Source organism: Acanthaster planci, linkage group LG14 (genome assembly GCF_054643075.1).
Source record: "Acanthaster planci isolate LZ-2023a linkage group LG14, COTS_SCS, whole genome shotgun sequence".
Classification (NCBI taxonomy): Eukaryota; Metazoa; Echinodermata; class Asteroidea; order Valvatida; family Acanthasteridae; genus Acanthaster; species Acanthaster planci.
Window position 1 is genome coordinate 14,447,143 of NC_141790.1, and position 20,626 is coordinate 14,467,768.

The window sequence follows — 20,626 nt, forward strand, 5'->3', positions numbered from 1 at the left end:
ATGAGCTTTTAAGAACAAACAGATTTAAAACCGATGCCTGTTTCCACGGCACTCACTCCGGCCTCCCCGATCTGTTTCTACCTCCATGCCCTGATCGTACCCCTATCGACCCTCTAGTGCCCCAGTCCAACAGGGCAAAGGTGACACCACGTACACTTATAACACTTCCAATGTCCGAGGAAGAACTTTTAACCCATTTCTCTCTCCCGCTTTTATCTAATGAACAATTAAATATGAGCTGTACATAAATGATAATTTCTACTTAATATTAACCAGCAGCAGAAGGTTCAACTACGGTTCAACAATGGTTCAACCAAAATAAAAGTCACATCCCATTGAGCGATCACGTCGGCAGCACATGTTCAGCGGCTGTTTCATGCGGAGGGGGCATTGTCGCGTTTCGGACTCGCTATGCGTGAAAAGCGATGCGGTACAAATGATCTCAAACCAGACTAATAAAGAACAAACTTGTGTACACTTTTCCCCATTTCGATGTCATCACATGTACGGATCATGACATTGACAGTGCGAGTGGTTATGTTGCAAGAAATGCCCGCGACGGTGATCTTTTCTTCACTATATTGTACTTTATAATTCTGGCCTACAGCTTGTCGATTTTGAGAGCCTGAATTCTCCAAGGTGAGTTTTCACTTCAGATATTCCAAGCGAATGCGAAAGACGTGCATTTGTATTTTCCATGACGCGCATTGCACTGGCCGCTGACAAGCACCATGAAGGAAGGAGGTGAACGGCAGGATGTTATTATTAACAACATGATTAATGCGTATGCCCCCTTACATTGTAATGTTGTCGAAGAATACCACCAGAGGCCGGGATACAAACACAATGAGGGAGGGGGCCAGGGTGGTGTGAAGTAAATTGTCAAAAAATAACCAGGGAATAGTTCCATATTCGGACGCCAGTAATCTACTTCACCTTATTTCACGCACAAAGGTGGAGGCCCCACTAAGAAGCACAGCTTGTCGAGTAGGGGCCCTGTACAGACACAACTGGACATGAAGGACAAAAACATTACATATAAATCATCTACATATAGCAATTAACAAAGAAAAAAATGTATAATAAATACATGTACATGAATTCATAGACAAATAAAAAACCTGTAGCCTGTAAGGCTCAGTCATTTCCCTTGTAATTATTCACTAAATACTTTATTTCTGTTTGAATAGCGATAAGGTGGGTAAATCTTTTAACAAACCTAATGAGTTCCACAGCTTGGGACCCTCATGCTTAACTGTTTTGGTTGCAAGTTTCGTGCAACCGAACTTGCTACACTGCTTTGTTAAATGGTAATGAATTTTATTATTTCTTGTAAACATTGAGCCGATGTAGTTGGGTACATTAGTATTATTTACTTGATGCATGAGGGTCCCTAGCTGGAAAGAATAAATATCACTGACTTTTAGTGTTTTACATTGGTAAAATAAAGGATTATTATGTTCTTGAAAAGATGTAGAACCGACTGCGCAATGCCTTTTTGAAGTTTAAGTATTCTATCTGTTAGGCTAATTCCAGAATCGTTCCATGCAAGTATGCAAGTTGGTTTGGACTTTGGCTGTTTCAATGATCCCCGTTCATTTTGTGTTGCTGCGTTCTCAGAAGGATCCCCCACTCATTGAGTACAAGTTGGTACAACTTGATTTTCCTATCAGCCTCTCAAACCACGTAGCCAGTAATTTCAGGAGTGCAATTTTGAGTGGCGGGGTTTTCTGCAATTACTCAGAATTTTTTTCGCAATGGTGTGACCCTTTAACCCTTTATTTTACAAGTGCAAGATATGAAGAAATGTAGGATCGAAAATTGAAAAAAAATCGATGACATGGTCAAAGCTCGAAGCACAGCTAATGAGCTGTATCTACGGATAATTCCTAAATAATTTTGGAACAGAGAATAAATGAATGGTTAAATAGAGTTGTGGGGTAAGGCTAACACAGAGTTACTTGGGGGTTTAGGACTAATTCAGCCTTTCCTAAGATTATCACAATAAATATAAAATAGATACTCTTGAACATGTTTAAGAGAATTCAAAAGAATTGTAAAACATAGTAAATCAGATAGTTCTTTGCTGTAGCAAGCTTTGTACTGTTTTATTACTTACATAATGTTTATGATGTTTCATTATTCTTTGCAGACGCCTACAAAAAGTACTTTGGAATACAGTTCTTGTTTGGAATTGGAAAGTGCACAGTTTCCACAAGCAGCTGCCTTTTTTTATCCTGCTGTTTGTTGCTAGTTACACACGGCTGTTTCACCACAATGGAATCGTTCCGCTTGAACGGTAAAAATCCCCTGGGTGGAAGTCATTGTGCCTGGGAATAGCATAGTGCCTGGACAAGCTGAATTGCCTTGTGACAGAACCTAGGGGAAAAAATTGCTTCAGAACCCTCCTTTCAGAGTGGCTGTTGATGGACAGTCACTTTTCCAGGTGATCTTTGAGCCGGGCACTGAGATCTTGAGCTGGTAGTCGTACAAGGAAAAAACTGGCAATGTTAGCCGGGGACTGGCGGCCGTTTGTGTACGGCGGGATTGGCTCGGTAGCCGCTGAGTTTGGTAAGCACTGCAAAAGTCCCAGGACTTATCTGGCCACTATTTGTTTAACCCTAACCCCCTAGGCTCCTGCACTAGAAAGCATACTGAACCTCACAAAATCCAACAGGTTCATGTACTTGTCTATGTACTTGTACATGCAGGGTAGTGTACCAAACCTGATAAACTCCAACAGAATGAGCCCGTTGGAGTTTGAGTGATATGGTATGGATGGGTCTATGCAGTATAGGATGACTTGCACTGAACAGTACCAAACCTGACAAAATCAAGCATAGTCCAACAATTGGTACAGCAAGCCAGACACTGCACACAATGAACCCTGTGTGTCCCAACTCACACAGAATCCAACACCATCTCCGTGGGCCTTTCATCCCAAGTCTCACAAAATTCAACAACAAGTTCCTCAGGTACGGTACCAAACCTGCCAAAACCTCACAAAACCTGCTGTTGGAGTATGGCAGGTTTTGGGCAGTTAGGGTTAATGGAAATCTTCCAAATAAAGTTCACATGGGAAGGTTCTCTCGAATCCCATGGTATTGACATTCGTGAGTCATGTGGCGTCATTTAAAATGAACAGCCTTTTTTCAAAAATTTTAAAGTTGTTTCCTTTTTCTGGTTCCAGTTCTGTTACTGTTCATTGTCCTTTTTAAACCTCTGATTTCTGTTGATATGCTTACATTACATGCGTGAAGCGGCAAATCATTGCAGAGAAATCGAATGAGTATTTCAAGTTTTGGGGGCAAGGGAGGAAAGGAAATACGTCGCTTGCACGAGGAAGTCCTAATGTTTTTCTCACAAATTGATTATGGCGAGCCAATCTAGTGTGAGTCAGTAGGGGTGTTGGTCATGAATCTATAAATAAGCAGTCACGAACATTTTCTGCGGGCCATGAATCTATAAATAAGCAGTCACGAACATTTTCTCCACAATTTTTACTCCGTGATTCACTTTAGATGAAGACTTGGATACTGTTGAAAAGAGGACCCCTCTCCCTATCCTCCCAAAGTAAAATGTTTACAGAAATGTATCCTCAGTGCTTTTATACACATGACACCCCTCTTCCCTCAAGAAAAATGATTGTGGTTTGAGCGGGCAGGTGATTCTGCCAAAATTTTCTGGGCATTCAGTTGAAAACTGGCACCACACATTCGGCTGTACCCCCATTAGCCCGACAAGTATGGATCATTACCGGCGATCAGTGCCCCATCACCGCACCGTGATGCATATCCTGTACACACATGTACATGTGTTAACCCCCGAGGACCCCCATGCTCTTGTCGTATGCACAGCAAAGGAAATGATAACGAGCTGATTGGGGGGAGGGGGAAGTCGGCAAACTTTGCAGGGGAAGCACACTTGTGAATGGAGGCTCGAAGAGACACCTGCACCGATTGCAAGCCTAAGCTAGTCTCCAAATCCCACTAGTCATTTTGGCAAGAAACAGCGATCACTCGTTTTGCATTTATACTTTTTTGTTTCAACTTTTTTGTATAGATGGAGGTAAAGGAAATTTTCAGTGTTGGTAAAAGATGTTTGGTTTTGGCAACCAAAACAGTCTCATTTGCGCCTAAAAAATTATTCTGTGCGACCAAATGTTTAATTCTAATCGCCAGGGGTGACGATGATTTGTGCCTGTTAATCACCCAACTTGTCATATTTCACTAATGATCGCTGCCCAGTTTCTTTTACGTCACGACGTGCACTGAGCGATGTGTCTCTGTGGTCACGCGGTTCTTTCTCCATCTTACTATGTACACAGCATATGTGTTACCTGCAACATAGCTTACATGTAGGTACATGTATGCACATAGGACTGGTTTGTGGTCGCACACTGTATAGAGTGTGAATGGGGAGCTGTGACGTTTCGCATATTCACAATACACTAGCAGTCTTTGCATGTCAGGATTCCAGTTCAGTAAACGTGTTTCAGTCCCAAATGTACTCGAAGTTTGAAACCAAAGCTTCCCTTGGTCTGGTCCGGTCCCAGGTACGAAATACTCAAACGTAGGAGAACAAACATGCCTTGTCTTTTCTTTCAGCTTTTTTTTTTCATATACTTGGGCGTCATTTTTTATTTATTCCACAAGCACAAAATCCAAAGCCTGTCTGCGGATAATTGACAGAATAATGTTTCTGTGTATTTTGTTAGACTGTGTACATGCAACTGGTGTATTTGCAAATTTGTGTACAGTCTGTGGGAAAATCAACCTGGCGCCTAGCTTTTTCTTTTCTCGGAGCCAGTGGCTCCTCATTACAATATTCTCTATTCAGCACTGCCTCATGACTTTCATTGCTTAGTACTTCCCCTGTCTATATTTCAGACCATCCAAATAGATAAACACTTAAACAAAACATCTGGCATGAAAGGCCCCGCACAGTGACAGGAAAAGAGTGAGCTTATCTGAACACCTGGCATGCAGTAGTCACATGGAGGGGCATGTATTTGCTGCGTACAGTGTTCATTTAATTTCTCTCTATTTGTTGTTCCGGTAGTGGAAATAACTTTAAAGGCAAAACTCATTTTTTTAATGATTTTTTTCCTAGCCAAACAAATAGATCTCATAAGTTTTCCATTTTGTTACATGTATGTGGAAGTGTCTACTTTTCATCTCATGAGCACTGACTGATACTTTTTAACATCAGAATCACTTCCATCATCTGTCATTGCACCATCCCTGCGCACTTAAAATTTTCCTGAATTTTCCAACTTTTTTCTTCAAACTAAGTTGGAAGGTTCAAAGCATGCGTTATCTTAATCCCATTTTATTTAATCAATCGTTATTTTGCCTGATATGCTGTCTGAAATTATTTGTTATAATTCTGGTGTGAATTTTTGTAGTGTCGTTTAATATTGTTCTGTACATATATTTTGATTATCAAGTTTTTTATCGCTCGCAAAACTGCAACGAATTCCAATGTATTTCAATAAGTATGTTGGATACAAATGATATTAAATAAATGAAATTGAAATTGAATTCAGGTACGTTCCCCATCGACCTGACCAAGACCCGCCTTCAGGTTCAAGGTCAGAGGATGGAGAGCTGCTACAGAGAGTTGAAGTACCGGGGAATGACCCACGCCCTGATCAAAATCTCCAAGGAAGAAGGGATCAAGGCGTTGTATTCAGGGTAAAGTCCTCCAGTTTGCAGCATTATCTGATCTCCCATGTCCGAGGGAAGATTTCTGCCTCTCAAAGGAGCCATGATTGGTCTACAAGTACAGGTTCTTCTGATGCAGATACATACAGTGTACTTGTTTCCAGACGGTTTTCTGTACAATGCATTGAAAGTGATTCCACTGCTCTGGAGTGTGCCTTGATGGATTTTGATTGATTGTAAAGGGTTTGGGACCATTCAGCTCTGCCTTTATAACCATATGACTTGACCTTACAAAATGAATAGAGAGTTACAAGAGACTCTATGGGGTCCTTTAGGAGAATCTTGGGCAGTGTTAATCATTAGGAACCCCTAACAGGTTTCACCATTGACACATCAGAACAGTCATCTCAGTTTGGTCTTTCTTATGCAAACCAACAAATGAAAACATACAAAAAAATACATACTCAGAAAAAAATGAATTTGAGACTCGGACTGATTCTTCCTCAGTATTAGACCGGCCATCCTGCGTCAGGCGTCGTACGGCACCATCAAAATGGGCTGTTATCACACCTTCAAGAGGCTCCTGGTGGAGAACCCCGAGAACGAAACGCTGCCGGTCAATGTCTTGTGCGGCGTGGCGGCCGGCGTGATTGCCTCCTCCATCGCTAATCCCACCGACGTGCTGAAGGTCCGCATGCAAGCCCAGGGCGCCAGCTTCGCCAACACCAACGGTATGATCAGCTCCTTCGTCAACATCTTCCAGGAGGAAGGGACAAGGGGATTATGGAGGGTGAGTTCACAGACAAGCAAACGTACAGCAAGTTTTGGTGAACAGTGGAAAATTTGGCTGCTGCTTTTGAGATTGAGGTATTTGATTCTTCTTATCACATTTGTGGCATTTATTGTTTGAATATTCATTCCAAATACCCAAAATATTCCAAAGTTACATCATGACCTTAAGTTCTTGAAAGGACCTATGTTCAGTTGTTCTGTGTTGATTCACAGTTATTGTTCCTAAGCAAGAAAATTACAGTAATTGTCCCTCTTGAGGTGCATAGGAGTACTTTTGTTTGAATTTGTTTTTCCAGGGTGTTGTACCCACAGCCCAGAGGGCAGCCGTCGTGGCAGGGGTGGAGCTCCCAGTCTACGACTGGTGCAAGAAGTGGATCATCGACAAGAAGTGGCTGGGGGACACTGTGTCGACGCACTTCATGTAGGTTGACGTTCTGGCTTGCCGTGATCAGTTTGGGCCAGTCCCACAGGTACCTCCCTGGGCCCGCATGAACAGCACGCAGAAGTACCATCCAGCACACAAATCAGATTATTGCAGTCAGTGCACTTTGTGGAGCTGACTCGAAATCAAATACTTGCTGCTTAACCGACTTACCTTATAAATGGCCGACGTGCCCTCATACATACGCATGAAGCAAAGTAAAAGCAAGTATTTCATATGGGACTCACAGGCACATCAATCCACCAGCAAGGCTAGTTTGTAAGTTAATGCTATACACTTCCCTGAAGTGATGTCAAACCGTGTCTAATGCATTCAGGATTCCTTGTAATTGATGCTGCACTTTGGAGGTAAAGGGTATCAGGCTGCGCAGAACTAAGCCCCAGTAGTTGTTTGAGAAGCTTGAAAAAGGGAGTTCCCTTGAAATGTTGTTGAATTGAGTCCTTTTTTTCGGTTGACAGTGCAAGTTTCATTGCCGGCTTTGCTGGGGCTGTTGCTTCCACTCCAATAGATGTCGTCAGAACAAGGCTGATGAACCAGAGAAACCTCCGCGACCACTCGCGCCCCCAGCACATCTACAAGAACTCTCTGGACTGCTTAGTAAAGGTATGATACCCAGACTTCTTCAAGATACCCAGACTTCTTCAAGACTGCAGGTGATACTTCCCTTCTGTGTGCCGGTGACTTGTAGCGATGTCAAATACTCTGTGGTGTCTGATGATGTTGCTCACTGACCTTTAAACTAGCGGCACTGCATGAGCACAGCAAAAGATGAAAATTGCTCTCTACAGAGAGGAAAGTGTCTTGTTTGTCTGGAGTTAAGGTTTAATTGAAATGCTACAAAAGGTACACTGTTAGGTGAGCAACTTTTTTCGTGGTTGTCATTGAATCGAACAGTTTTCAGAATATAAAAACAACATGTGTACACCTGAGGTCTGTTCCAAGATTAAGTTCGACCTGTTAGGCTCCGGCCACACCAGGAAAGGTCAAACTTGTCTGGATTTTAATCACTATTGGAATAATGTGTGTCTTTTCCACTAGAGCTTTGGGATTTGTGCTTATATTAGGTATGTGTGGTCTGTACATTTGATCATCTTATTCTGACTTACAGTAATATACCCCCTCCCCCATGAACTTCAAAAAAGTACTAACGTCTTGACGGGTCTTTGTTGAGGTTTATCAGGAAGGAATCAAAGGTTGCTGTGTCGCTTCTCTCGTCACAAACAAAATTTCGGCCTATCTTATTTTCCTTTGATATCCAACGGCAAAAGCCAACCTCCAGAAAAACATCACATGCATCGAATGCAGATAACCTGTGTCCAGATTGTAGGTTGCCTACAGATGCCCACAAGTGGGTCAATACGCTTGCTGAAGTGATTACCTATTGTGTCTGTGTACGTTATCTGAACAATTACTCAGAAGTCTGTGTTCTTGCCATCCTGCGCATACTGAGGGAAAAAATGAATAAATACAGTATAACTTCGGCTAAGTCAGCGCTGTCGGGACTCAAGAAATTATGACGACTTACATGAATGCCGACTTGTGTTGTAAGTTGTCATTTTGCCAATTACACGGACACACGTATTGCCTATGTACATTATGATTCCTTGCACTAATTCAGTAGCTTTGATTTACCCTGTTTTTCCTATCTCCATGGTCGATCCCAGCGAATTTGTTCTTGATTATTATCCTCATGGGCTGTAAATTCGATAATTTGATCATGTGCCCCTAAGGACGAAGCAAGGACGGCAAGCTACTTGCATATCACATCACGACTTGACAGTGCAGTACGTGCATGTACGTGATACAGTTAAAGTACAGAAAACATATACTTATCCACACAAAATGGACAGAGTGCATGCGTGTAGCACTAGAGGGGTTACTGGTATTGATGTACTCGTGCTGGCCGCGCACAGGACTTGTCACTTGACACTTCTTGGCAACCGCAGCGAAGGAAACTGATACCGAAGCACTTTTTTTTAATGCCAACTTACACAAAGGAATTTTTGTGGTTTTGTGGAAAAGGGACCAAGCAGCGAAGGAAACTGATACCGAAGCACTTTTTTTTTAATGCCAACTTACACAAAGGAATTTTTGTGGTTTTGTGGAAAAGGGACGAAGAAACTTATACGACTTATACGAAATGAAGACTTATGAATGCCGACTTAGAAATGAAATTTTCAATGGAAATGCATTACAGACGATATGGACTTTTGTCAAACGGCTGACTTAGACGATATAACAGGTTACGCGATGCCAACTAGCTTAGTTGGAGTTCACTGTACGCAAGAAAATTTGGCACACTCGAAAAGGTTTATTTTAATTCTAGTAATAGCATGGTAAAGATGTGATATACATGTAACTTCAGTTGGGTGTGCGCGATTGTTTCATTGTTAGTGGCTTATTTATATTATTTTTTTTTTCATTTTACTCTGAGAGAAAAGGTCATGCAATGAAGTTGCATCCACGGTCTTCATTCCTGGTACACTTTCTCAGATTTCCTTAGTACTAAAAAAACCTCCCATACAAGTTGCAAATTGAAACGCGCTACTTAACCCTAACCCTCCTCAATCCTCCAACAGGTGAAGGATTGAGGAGGGTTAGGGTTAATCTTGTGTAGCTAGGAATTCCCTCAGTTTTTCTCCCAACTTTATGCCTGTTTTTGGCCACACACATGGACAGTCTGTGTGGCCACACTACATGATACGATTTTCTCAGTCAAGTGATTTTCTTATTTCTGATGTCCATTTTATGCCGTGGCAAATGTAAACCCAAACTACAAAACCTTGTGCAGCTTGGAATCCCTTCGTCTGTTTTTTCATCCCACCCACCCCCCCTGCTCGATTTCCAGCTGCCACCTTGGGCAGGTTTAATCGGCCATGGCATACTCCCTACAAGTAGTTGAGTCATAGATAATTGTAAATCCTGTCACTTCCATTCAAATGGCCACCCAAAAAAAAGGGAAAAAGAAAAGCATATCCTGTTGTGGAACACTTTCTGAAGTCGGCCAGTGACGCCAGCAAAGTGACATTGATACGCTTGCAACTGATCCTTGGAAGAGGATTTTTTTTGTAAGCCATCAGCTGGATTGTGTGAAATGTAACCAGTGAGACTTTTCACCTTTCTTGTTTCAGACTTTCAAGTATGAAGGATTTTTTGCCCTGTATAAAGGCTTCATACCGACCTGGGTGCGACTTGGTCCATGGAATATCATCGTATCCTTTTGTGAGAAACCCTTTAGACTTAATATGTTCCTCATATGCCATGCTCTCTGCTTTTAACTCATGGCAAATTAATAGACCTGACCTAGCAAGCTGTTAATAGTGGGCCCTTGGAGCAATTTTTTTTCCCAGTAAAGAATCCTGGAAGTGATACATCACGTCAAAAACTGTCCTCTCCGTCAAACACATCAGCACTCCTCTGATATCAAAAGCAGCAGGGCAAGGGAGTCAAGCAGGGAGGGGCGGGGCGGGGTGGATGAGTAGGGACGGATGGTTGAAATAAACTTTGTACAAAAGTTAAACTTGGCATCACCAAGCCCTCTTCTCCGACTTTCCCATTGAAATCTTGCTACATGCACCTCTGCTGTTAAAGGTCTTGGTTTTCCTCCAGCTCCTGAAATTCTTTTCCTTAGCGATCGTCCAATCACTAAAGTTCTTCATCACGTACGAGCAAATGAAGAAACTCCCATTATGATGGCATTCGGCGTAATGCACTGCCGTTTTTCTTGGACCTCTTGCCACTGACTACTCGTCCCCACTCAGAGCTACTACTCAGATCAACCCAGCAGTAAGGTGTGCACACCACGCCAGCATAGTTTTTGTACCAGTTTTCCAAAAAGAAACGGATGGAAAATCTACAGGGAGTGTCGTGGAAAACTTGGAGTTAAAAATCAGCATAATCATTTTTGGCAAAATTGAGAAATTCAGTGTTTTCATTGTACTTTAGGTTCAAAAGAGGACAAAGGGTCAATGAATTATTTTCGTGTCCACGTCAGATCGATGAACGACATTGAATTATTCAGTAGAGTAGGACAGTTGAACTCATCAATGATGGTGTCGCCTTCGTTTTGCTTATTCACATTGACATTGCACAAGTAGAGCACATCTTGCCCAAGCAGTATGCAGTATTCCAGGACTTTGTTCTCCTGGTCTCCTCTCAGTCTAGTGCTTTGTAACGTGGTACAATGCAAAACCTTTTATTCTGAAGAAACTTTCCAGGGGCCTCGTGGTCCATGTCAAAGCGTTTCATTCAGGTCTCCAGCAAATTAAACTAAATCATCGTTGTGAGAAAGACTTGACTGTAAATGTAAGTTGTGCGACATTGATTTGCCTATAGGCCCAAATCCTTTGATTTCAGTATGATCTAACATACACCCTAAGGGGAAATTATTTCTGTGATGTACATACTTGGACAAAATAAGTGCACTAAATCATTGCTAATACGAGATCCTAAGGGATCAAAATCGAGAAAACATGTTCCTCAGTGCTGCTGGGAATATTTGTTGCTTGAAAAAGGCCTCAAGCACGACTCCTGGCTCGCTGAAGATTTTGAGTCGGCGTGGAAATTCAATGGCCCCTTCTGTTATACATCCACCTATTGAAATTCCACGTACCTTTATGTGATTAATAATTTTGCCGGGGGGGGAGCTGTTTGAAACCATTGCACATTCTTCATCCTGTCTTCAGAGGGTTGTCACTGCTTTGAGGGACTTCTCCCATATTTATTTCTAACAAGTCAAACTAACTTTCTGGTTTATTTTTGGATTAACAAAGGTCACATCTTTTGCATTTAGAAATGTTGCTTTTAAAAGTACTGTAAATGTATCAGTCTTGTATATATTTTCGTTAATGTCGTACGTGCTTGTCATGTGTATGTGCATAATTTGTTGAAAATGTGCATGTTTGTAGTCATACATGTATGCTTGTTATTTCCCTTGATAAAGCTATAAAATAGATTCACAGTGCTTTTGGGGAGGAGGTAATAGGTTTCTCTTGTGGAAAAATAAAATTTTCATTAAATCATGATTTTTCATTTTTTACATTGTACAAATTTTCAAACTCACAAATTAGATTCAGCTTTCATTGTTCCATTCTTCCATTTAACAACTGCATGGCGACAAATGTGAGAACTACTTTTGAGAGGTCACACCTAGCATGGATGTTTATCAGGTGCCCTCATGAGAGTGTGTTCCTCTCAAATAGGCTGCAGTTTTGTAAACATTGCACTGTGCTGTGTGTTTCTTGCTCTTAATGACGAGGCCAGAGTCGTCGTGCAGGTGGTTCATCATCAGCTAGGAAACCATTTAAATCAGCACAGGACTTTCACAGCGAGAGAAATACCACCTGTTATTCCTGTCATCTCTTCATTACATGGACACTTTCCATCCCACTCAATTAGGTAATAAAATTCTGAAGAAGCTATTTTCTGAACTGGAGCCAGCCAAGGGACCTGTTGTGAGAGGAGCTCTCTTTCAAAGTAAGGGGAACCCGGGAATTTTAGGAAGCATCACTGCTAAATTAATTCTCGGCAAACTGGAACCATTTCATTACCGTAGCTATCCTGCTTGCTATTTAATCAAGGGCATTTCATGAGCTTCAGAGGGATTTTACACCTGGTCGTTTTGATTAGCTGCAGAGGATTAACATCAAGTAGAATATTGCATCATTTGCATTATGCAGTTTTGGACTGTTGTTTTTTAAGATTCTTAAAAGTTTTTACTCTAACGGTTTGTGTGCCTAAGAATACCAACAACGAGAGAAAATTAGAGTTTAAATGCTATATCTCGGGTTTGACTGAAGTGCCAGGTAGCACCTGCCAGTGACTGCGGTGCTGTTAAAGTGGAAATCCTACTTCATCCCAAGTCCCTGGAGGTGCTACATCGTAATTGCATTATTTTGTCCCTGATTAATAAACGCCGGTGGGGTCTGTGCTGTTAGCCTTATACAAAGTCAGTGCTTGTGAGGGTATCACAGTACAAGAAGACTGCATCTTTAATAGAAAATCAAGCTTCTTTCAAAATTTGTTAATTTCTTGTACATCTAGGACTGGTTTGTTTCTTCAGAATTAACAAGTATTTTTCTTTGAAAGACTAATAAAGATTTCTGCAAGACGTATTCTTTATTTTCAGTCTTCCGATACATTGCCGTCAATCCTTTTTTAAATTCAGTTTTTTTTAAATGAAATAACTTGGGCTGTTGGTTTACTGGGGAACTATCGTCGCAGTTTTTCATTCTTTTTGTGTGTGGGGGGTAAAAACACACCCTTGATACTTTTATATTCTGTACTTGTTCTAGCAGAGCCAAGTGTGGGTTTTTAATAAAGATAAATCAGTAAAAACTGTATGGGAAGAAACAGGGTCTCTTCAGGAGGTTCATAACATTTAATTCTCAAAATTTACATCGCCATCATTGGCAAAGGCAGTAAGTGTTCAAGTCCCCGGCAAGCTTCTGTCCACATTTAAATGCCCGCTGCACCTATGTCTTGTTTTCCCTGCAGTAAAAGTTCACTAGTTAAAAAATGTGTTTTGTTTCCCAGGCCAAAGCAAATGTTACAGGTTCATACATACACCTACATAGTATTAACCATCCCAATTCCCTACTTGCTTCTGAGCTGTCTTTAATCAAATCTGTTCTCTCCAAACATGACTGGTCACTGCGAGCGTTGAAGGACAAATAAACTCAGTTTTCATGTAATCAGCCATCTAGAAAAATAGGACAGTATTTCGAGTGGCTGGAAGTGTACCCTAGGCAGCTTCAACCTCGGTGGATTTGAGAAAGAATGGCCACAATTCTTATTTGCAGTACAAATCAAAGAGAAATCAAATTCCTGGACGAGTGCAGCGACTGTTCAATCTCGGTACACTTGATTCCATGGGGGGCACAGCCTAGCCGAGTGTGCAGAGTACTACTAGCGAAACTGGTGGATTATGCCCTTCTTTCTTCATCATGTGGCTGGCTCTAATGTTTCAACAGTTTTGTTGCTGGGTGGGCTCACGCTTGGGTTCAGGCCAAACATTGCCTGGCCGCGATGCCGGAACATTAAGAATGACGGTCGGTTACCAACTGTGTCAAAAGATCTGGAAAAACGAGAAGAAAATGGCAAAAATAAATGAGTCCTTTAGCACATCGAGCAAATTTGGAAACAATTCATGTCGCAGTTTTAAGAGTTTCATGCCCATCCTGCCAACTCATACTAATTCTTTAATAAAATTCAAATTAGCGTGCACTGTGGGTGACAGTACACACACAAGGCCTCATCACACAACTCCCGAGGTACGGGGGAGGGGGGAATAATGGCATGTATTACTCGATAATCCTTGGGGAATATGACAAGTAATTAATGACGCTATAATTGAAGACTGTCACCTGAGTGGCCACGGTAAAATCTGCCTTTGAACTCCATTTTCATCTATAGTGGGAAAGTGGACTTTACTTTGTTTGTCAATTACTTACTTCTTTTCCATGTCGGCCATGGCTTTGATGCCTCTGAACTGTCCAGCTATGTTGAGCACGCCATATATGGTAATCAAAAGGCTGACCAAACACTGGCTAACTATCTGCACCAAAATGAGTTCCAAATCATACAAAATGCATTAGTCTCCAAACTAGCTCAAGACAGGAATCAAACCAAATCAATCCAACTCAATGATCTTTAAGGCTCTTTTAGAAGCAATTTGGCCTTAATATACATTAGAAAGAGCATACTTGTGAGCTCTTTGTTTGAAGGTATCCTGACAAAACAGGACATTGTTTGGGGTAGACTGCTGAGGATTCAGGACTACTTACTTACTGAGCTACAATGTGCAAACCTGTCAATTGGGTCACATTTTGGCCAGGAAACAGCCAAAATTCTTCCAAATACCTTCACTCTGAAGGAAAGCAACACAACTGTTTAAACTTTCAAAAGGTGCCAAGCTGCTGACTGGTCTGTCTTCCTTGTTCCCACAAAATCTTACAGAAACCTCTGGGCAGATTCTGAGGAGGGCTATTGGGAAATGAACTGATAGCAAGGTTGCACTTACATCGATAGGCAATCTTGTGAACTCCTGTTCTGTCAACCTCAAATAGGTTCTGTCTGAAATGATGAGACAAATGTGTTCAGTAAGTGTAACCTATGAATGTGGATAATTAACCCTAACCCTCCTCAATCCTTCACCTGTTGGAGAATTGAGGATTGTTAGGGTTAATAATACAGTGGAAGATAAGAAAAGCAAGGATGTTCTTTTCTTCTGCAATTTCTGATACAATATTCAACAAACATCACTGGAATACATAAGTATTTTGAGGCCACTTTGATCATGTTGATGTAGGCCCCTAGATCATGTATGTATACAATGGAGGAATGGTTCATGTTACAGGGCAGGATTTCTTGCAAAATATGCAGTGTACTGATAAACTGCAGGAGTTGGACTGAAGTTGTTACCTGCAGTTTTAAAGATTTTCATTTCAGTCAGTCAGTCTTTTCCACGTGGGCCTAGCATTATACAACAGGAAAATCATCACTTTGGCCTAGTACTGTAGTACTATTTGAGTATTCATTAAGGTAAACCGACTAAACGTAGATAGGATCATAGGGGTCCTCAAAAAGCACAGCTTGTCTAATGGGTTTACGGTCACTTCGCCCCATTTCCACTTCGCCCCTAACCATTTTGCCCAATCCCAACTCGCCCCATTTCAACTTTGCCGTCTGTTTTGAGTGTGTTACAAGCCTCTTCAAAAAATGGTCAACGAGTTCCACAAACGGCATGAAACGACATGTAGTTATTATAGAAAACTCTACGGCATTATATTAATGTCACCTGCGTTGTCCATTATGGTGAATTAATGCATATGGTTGGACTAGCATCGGCGTTATTTCTCATCAAAGCAACACACAAATTTCTGTTCACATTGTTCTGATAATCGTTGATGCATCCAGACAGCTGTACCCGGGTGATTGGATAATAATAATAATAATGAATTATTTAAAAAACGCTTTCCATGTCAATGACATCTCAAAGCCATATACAGTAAAATGCAAAAATTACATTAACTTTAAACAATTAAAACAAAGTAACGGGAGTTATCAAACAAAATTAAAAATTAAGCAATAAAAAAATAAACATTAAATTAAAATATTCATAAAACGAAGAAATTAAAACTAACAAGTACAAGATATGTGATAATCCTTAAATAAATGTGTTTGTAAGCGAGATTTAAAAGTATCCAAAGTGTCAGCAGAGCGAATTGCTACTGGTAGCCTGTTCCATAATCGAGGAGCATATATTGTGAAAGATCGATCACCATAGTATTTAATTTTACTACTCCAGAAGTAAGGATAAAGCTCGGCGCGCAGGAAATTTTGTGGAAACATGCTTGGTTCAAGTACGAGCAAAACAACCTAAAATTAAACTGATGAAATAAATAAATACACACGCAGACAAGATACTAAGAATTAACGTGAAGAAATCTTATAAACATCGATTTTTTTCAATGCGTGACGGATCAGGTATATAAATGTTCGCCGCAGCATGACTAGACTGGTCGCCACACTCCATCACGCATTTTCTTACACGGGTGTGGCGTAGCGGGAACCAGCGCTTTGTGCTCATGTTTTTACCGCAGCGACAACGAAACACAAAAAATTTGGGTATGGTGGTTGGGAAAACGGAATCATTGTTTAGGCCTTTGAAAGTTGGATTATCCGATCTTTACTTGGGTACTCAAACGTCAATGTTTTTACTTGTTGCATCAAGGCCTATGCCTCTGTTACTGAAGAACAGAATGAACAATAATCAATGGGGCGAAGTGGAAATGGGGCAAAGTGGCAATGGGGCGAAGTGACCGACACCCGTCTAATGGACTCTGGAGTTCGTTGTCTGCATGGGATGGAGCATGGCAGACGTCGAACCCTAGCCCGGGCTGGATGTTGTCTTCATTTCATTACGACTAACGTCATATGGTCAGAAAGTCCACCTGAGCGATAACCGGTCACTCAAGCACCTTGTCAACTCGGCACCCACTAACTCGGCATCTTGACAGCTCGGCACCCACCAACTCGGCACCTGTACAAAAACTGGCCAGGCCCAGCTGGCATGGATCACCCCGCCTACCCATAAGCTGTGACCAGTCACTAGCGTTGCATGCACAGCGGGCTGGGCCGTGTATTTGCAGAGTAGTAGGAGTATTTAGTCAGGCCTAGTGGCCGCTCGGCTTGAGGGTTAGGTTGGGTCTGCCAGGGGGGCCAGGGACACAGGGGCAACTTCGATAACGAGCTTTCACAGAATTGCCAAGATAAAGCAAGGGTTATTTTTCTCTTTTTAAAATTAAAATCGGACTTTAATTTCAAAAATTGGTTTTTTTTTCAATCTTCCCTTTTACACAAAACACTCGTTTCTTTATGAATTCCTTTGTCAAACTAACTCAGTGGGTTACCATAATCCATGCTGATTACCTAATCTCCAAACCAGCCAAAATTAACTAAGCAAGTTGTACGGAATTTGAACCAATTATTGAATTGGTTCAGTTCGAGCGCCAAGTCGGTCAGGTGCCAACGAGTTGGACAACGCAGACCAAAGGCAAAATTGGAGGTGCCGAGTTGACTAGGTGCCGAGTTGGCGAGGTGCCGAAGTGACCGACATTCGGTTCTAGTCCGACCCCAAGTCGCGTAGGTGAATGCCTGCATAATAAACAATGTCAATGCAATGTAATGATTGGTGTGCATGCCTCACATGCTGGGCACGCGTTCTCTATGGACCCGACATTTTACACTTCACCATCCGCAACCTCCAACAATTTTCACAGAAAACATTACCAGGGAACACGTGACACGGTGGTGTTATCGAACTTACGCTGAGCCGCGGAATAACCGGCATGTGCGAGCCCTAAAAATCCAACGGCGAGGATGAAGCTGCTAAATGACGCCATTTTGGATTCGACCTGTAAAAATGTGTGTACGGCTGTTTAATGACTGGCCCTACTCTTGTCTTACTGCAAAGAAACGGTCATTACAGGCGGCAACCGTGAAAGTACTGAAGTAAGTGTCTTATTTGTTGTAATACGGATCAACAACTTCGACAAGACAATATAGGAGCCTACTCACTCTGCACTTAAGTTTTGCAAAGATCAAAATGGAAAGTTTTGTTTTATATGACAGCCAATCGACCCCATGCGTATTGAATGAACACATGATCAGTGTCAAGTCCATCTTGATCAGCGTTTCCACTTCTAAGTAGGCCTAAATTTCCTTATTTTAATGAAAAGTTTATGGAAATGAAAAATTTAAGGAAATTTTAAGGAAAATCCACCTTCTGAAGGAAATGTTAAAGAAATGTAAAAAAAAAAATCCGGAAAAAATTATGAAAAACTAGATTTCAGTTGTGTGCTAATAAAAAAAATGGCAAATTCAGAATTGGGATTGGGCGTACGGTATTACACGCGGCTTCTTGCCTTGGGGCCTATACTCTGATAGGTGCCACGTGACCCTGAAGCTACGTTGCACGGCAGTGTTCGCGCGGCTGTTTGAGTGATTCCCGTCCGAAAGAGGTCCCAACTTGAAGATTGGTAACCAGTAGGCCTAAAAATAACTGGTATCGGTATTGTCGTGATTCGTAAGTTTAGGCCTCAGTAATCTAAGCAGTGTATACGGTGGGGTCGTCGCCGCAATCACTGCACGATTCATTTTATGAAAAACAGAATGAATTCAAAGGCACATTATTTAAGGAAAAATGAGGAAATTCAAAGGAAATTTTAAGGAAATTTCAGAAAATCTCAGGAAAAAAATCCAATCTACGGAAATTTAATTTTGAAGAGTGGAAACATTGATCTTGATTTTCTCGCCATACTTGCGTGATATAGTGTACATGTACGTTCAATGGTCCAATGCAGCTTTGCAGCATAAGTGCAAAGACCTACATCAATTTGTCTGTGAGAAAAATTACAGCACGCGCACGGATAGCCTGAAGTTAACACAATAGGCCTAAGCGACAAGAACGCTTTGAAAGTTCCCAGCGCACCCCATGGTCAAGCTGGTGTAGGACCACGTGTCAGCGCAACCGCTACAACGCAGTCAGAGCACTTGAGCGCACTTTCATTACCTTTTCCCTTGTTCTCTACGACGACGATCGACTGCAAGTTTTTTTACGGCGGGCATTTATACCTTTGCTATGCAACGACAGCAGCCGGGTCATCCAATCTATAGCCTACACTATGCCTACGCTAAGTTGGCCAAACACGCACGCTGGTAGGATAGGCGTACTATATGTTTCCTTCGCTTAGTACTACTCATTTTGCCCATTTTCTCCTCATTACTAGCATATGCAGCCCCCTTCGTCCGCAAAATAGCTGACCATTGATAATTACATCAAATCGGAGTAGCAGTTTGACTTCAAGAGGCAGCATTGCTAGTCAAAAGGCATTTTTTTCCAGAAGGTTTCAGAGTTTCGGACGCCATTTTGTTTGTGGAATGATGTCGCGCAGCGTCTCGTCTGCGACTCAGTCTGCGTCTCAGTCTGCGTCTACGTCTTGTAGACCGTCTATGTTACAAACGACCATATGGAAACCAGGCTTAAGTGGCGACAAGGGTTTATGCGCATGTTATTTAGTCGCAGCTGGTTGATCCATAATGTAATTAAAGTTTTGCCCGAGTAGGACGCTGATTGTTAATTTTGTTATAATTAACGGCATACGGGGGTTCGAATCACCTTAGTTTACCACTTAAAACTTCAGCCTCTGTTAGGATGCCTTTGCGCCCAGACCCGGGACGAGTTGGCGTATAATCCAGCAGGTTATCCACAGTGTGGTACGCATGGGACTTGTGCGCCCCAAACCGGTCACGATAATTAAAAACAAGCCTCGGAGGCCAGAGAAACATCTTTCCTCTCAGGCCTTTGGAAATAACTATGTTCGGCTGGATTTCCCAGTTCTTGGCTCCGAGCAAAGTTGTCCCAGGCTGATTATTCCTTGTACAGGCAACGATATCGAGCCACGCGACACACGTCATGTTTTTGCGTCAGTTCTTTGCATCTTCTTTGAAATGTCCAAATGCTGCCTGTAGCGGACACAGAAACAGGATTCGTGTTTGTTGCGATCGAGTAGCGACTTCAGTGACGGTTTCGCTAGACGCCGGTTGAAAACCCATTGCTGCCATGAAGTAGAAGTACATTAGCAGTATCGGTCACGCTGACCAATAACGATACTTACTTGCGACGGAATTCCTAACCGAAAAGGCCGTCAACACAAAAAGAAATGGCAAAGCACTGACGATAAAAAAGTTGGTTAATGGATCACAAAATGATGAATTTGAAGAAATGTGTTGCAAGAGCTTTATAATTAGACAAGACACACAGAAGGTCATCGAGACTTCCATGAATCAAACAAAGGATTTTGAATTTTACCTTGGCTCTTGAAGTTCGAAGTTCTGAAAGAAATAACCACGGCCTAATAATTCTATAGGCATTAGCGTCATCTTGCTGTTTTGAAAGAACCTCTAATTCTCGGCGTCCTGGTAGATATTACAAGCAAGCTCTCGGTTCTCTGTGGAAAAAGAAACCTGGGATTGTTCAGTCTCTTAGGCAATTCCCCAATGCGATATTGCCAGATTTTTAAAGCCCAAAGGTGACCTTAATGGATAAATCTGTGATCACTCGAGAATATAAGCTTCGGGCTTTTAGACCTATACTATTTGCCGCATCGGCAACTTCAAATGAGCTTCGTGCATTTCGCAAGAACAACATTTTCCCTGGAATAAG

The 20,626-nt window shown here is 41.8% G+C and overlaps 2 protein-coding genes across 2 annotated transcripts; one reads left to right on the top strand and one right to left on the bottom strand.

The window, feature by feature from the left end:
- Positions 1–455: 455 nt before the first annotated feature.
- LOC110977851 (kidney mitochondrial carrier protein 1-like) lies at positions 456–13,013 on the top strand. Its single transcript, XM_022232339.2, has 8 exons — positions 456–639; positions 2,153–2,571; positions 5,549–5,696; positions 6,174–6,456; positions 6,755–6,879; positions 7,359–7,503; positions 10,032–10,112; positions 10,552–13,013. The coding sequence occupies exons 2-8, from the start codon at positions 2,508–2,510 to the stop codon at positions 10,591–10,593; spliced, it is 888 nt and encodes a 295-aa protein (XP_022088031.1). The 5' UTR covers positions 456–639; positions 2,153–2,507; the 3' UTR covers positions 10,594–13,013.
- Positions 13,014–13,256: 243 nt separating this feature from the next.
- Positions 13,257–17,850, bottom strand: LOC110977852 (ER membrane protein complex subunit 5-like). Its single transcript, XM_022232340.2, has 4 exons — positions 17,729–17,850; positions 14,921–14,973; positions 14,352–14,455; positions 13,257–13,975 (listed from the first exon to the last, which is right to left on the bottom strand). Exons 1-4 carry the CDS (start codon positions 17,802–17,804, stop codon positions 13,843–13,845), a joined length of 366 nt encoding a protein of 121 aa, XP_022088032.1. The 5' UTR covers positions 17,805–17,850; the 3' UTR covers positions 13,257–13,842.
- Positions 17,851–20,626: the final 2,776 nt, after the last annotated feature.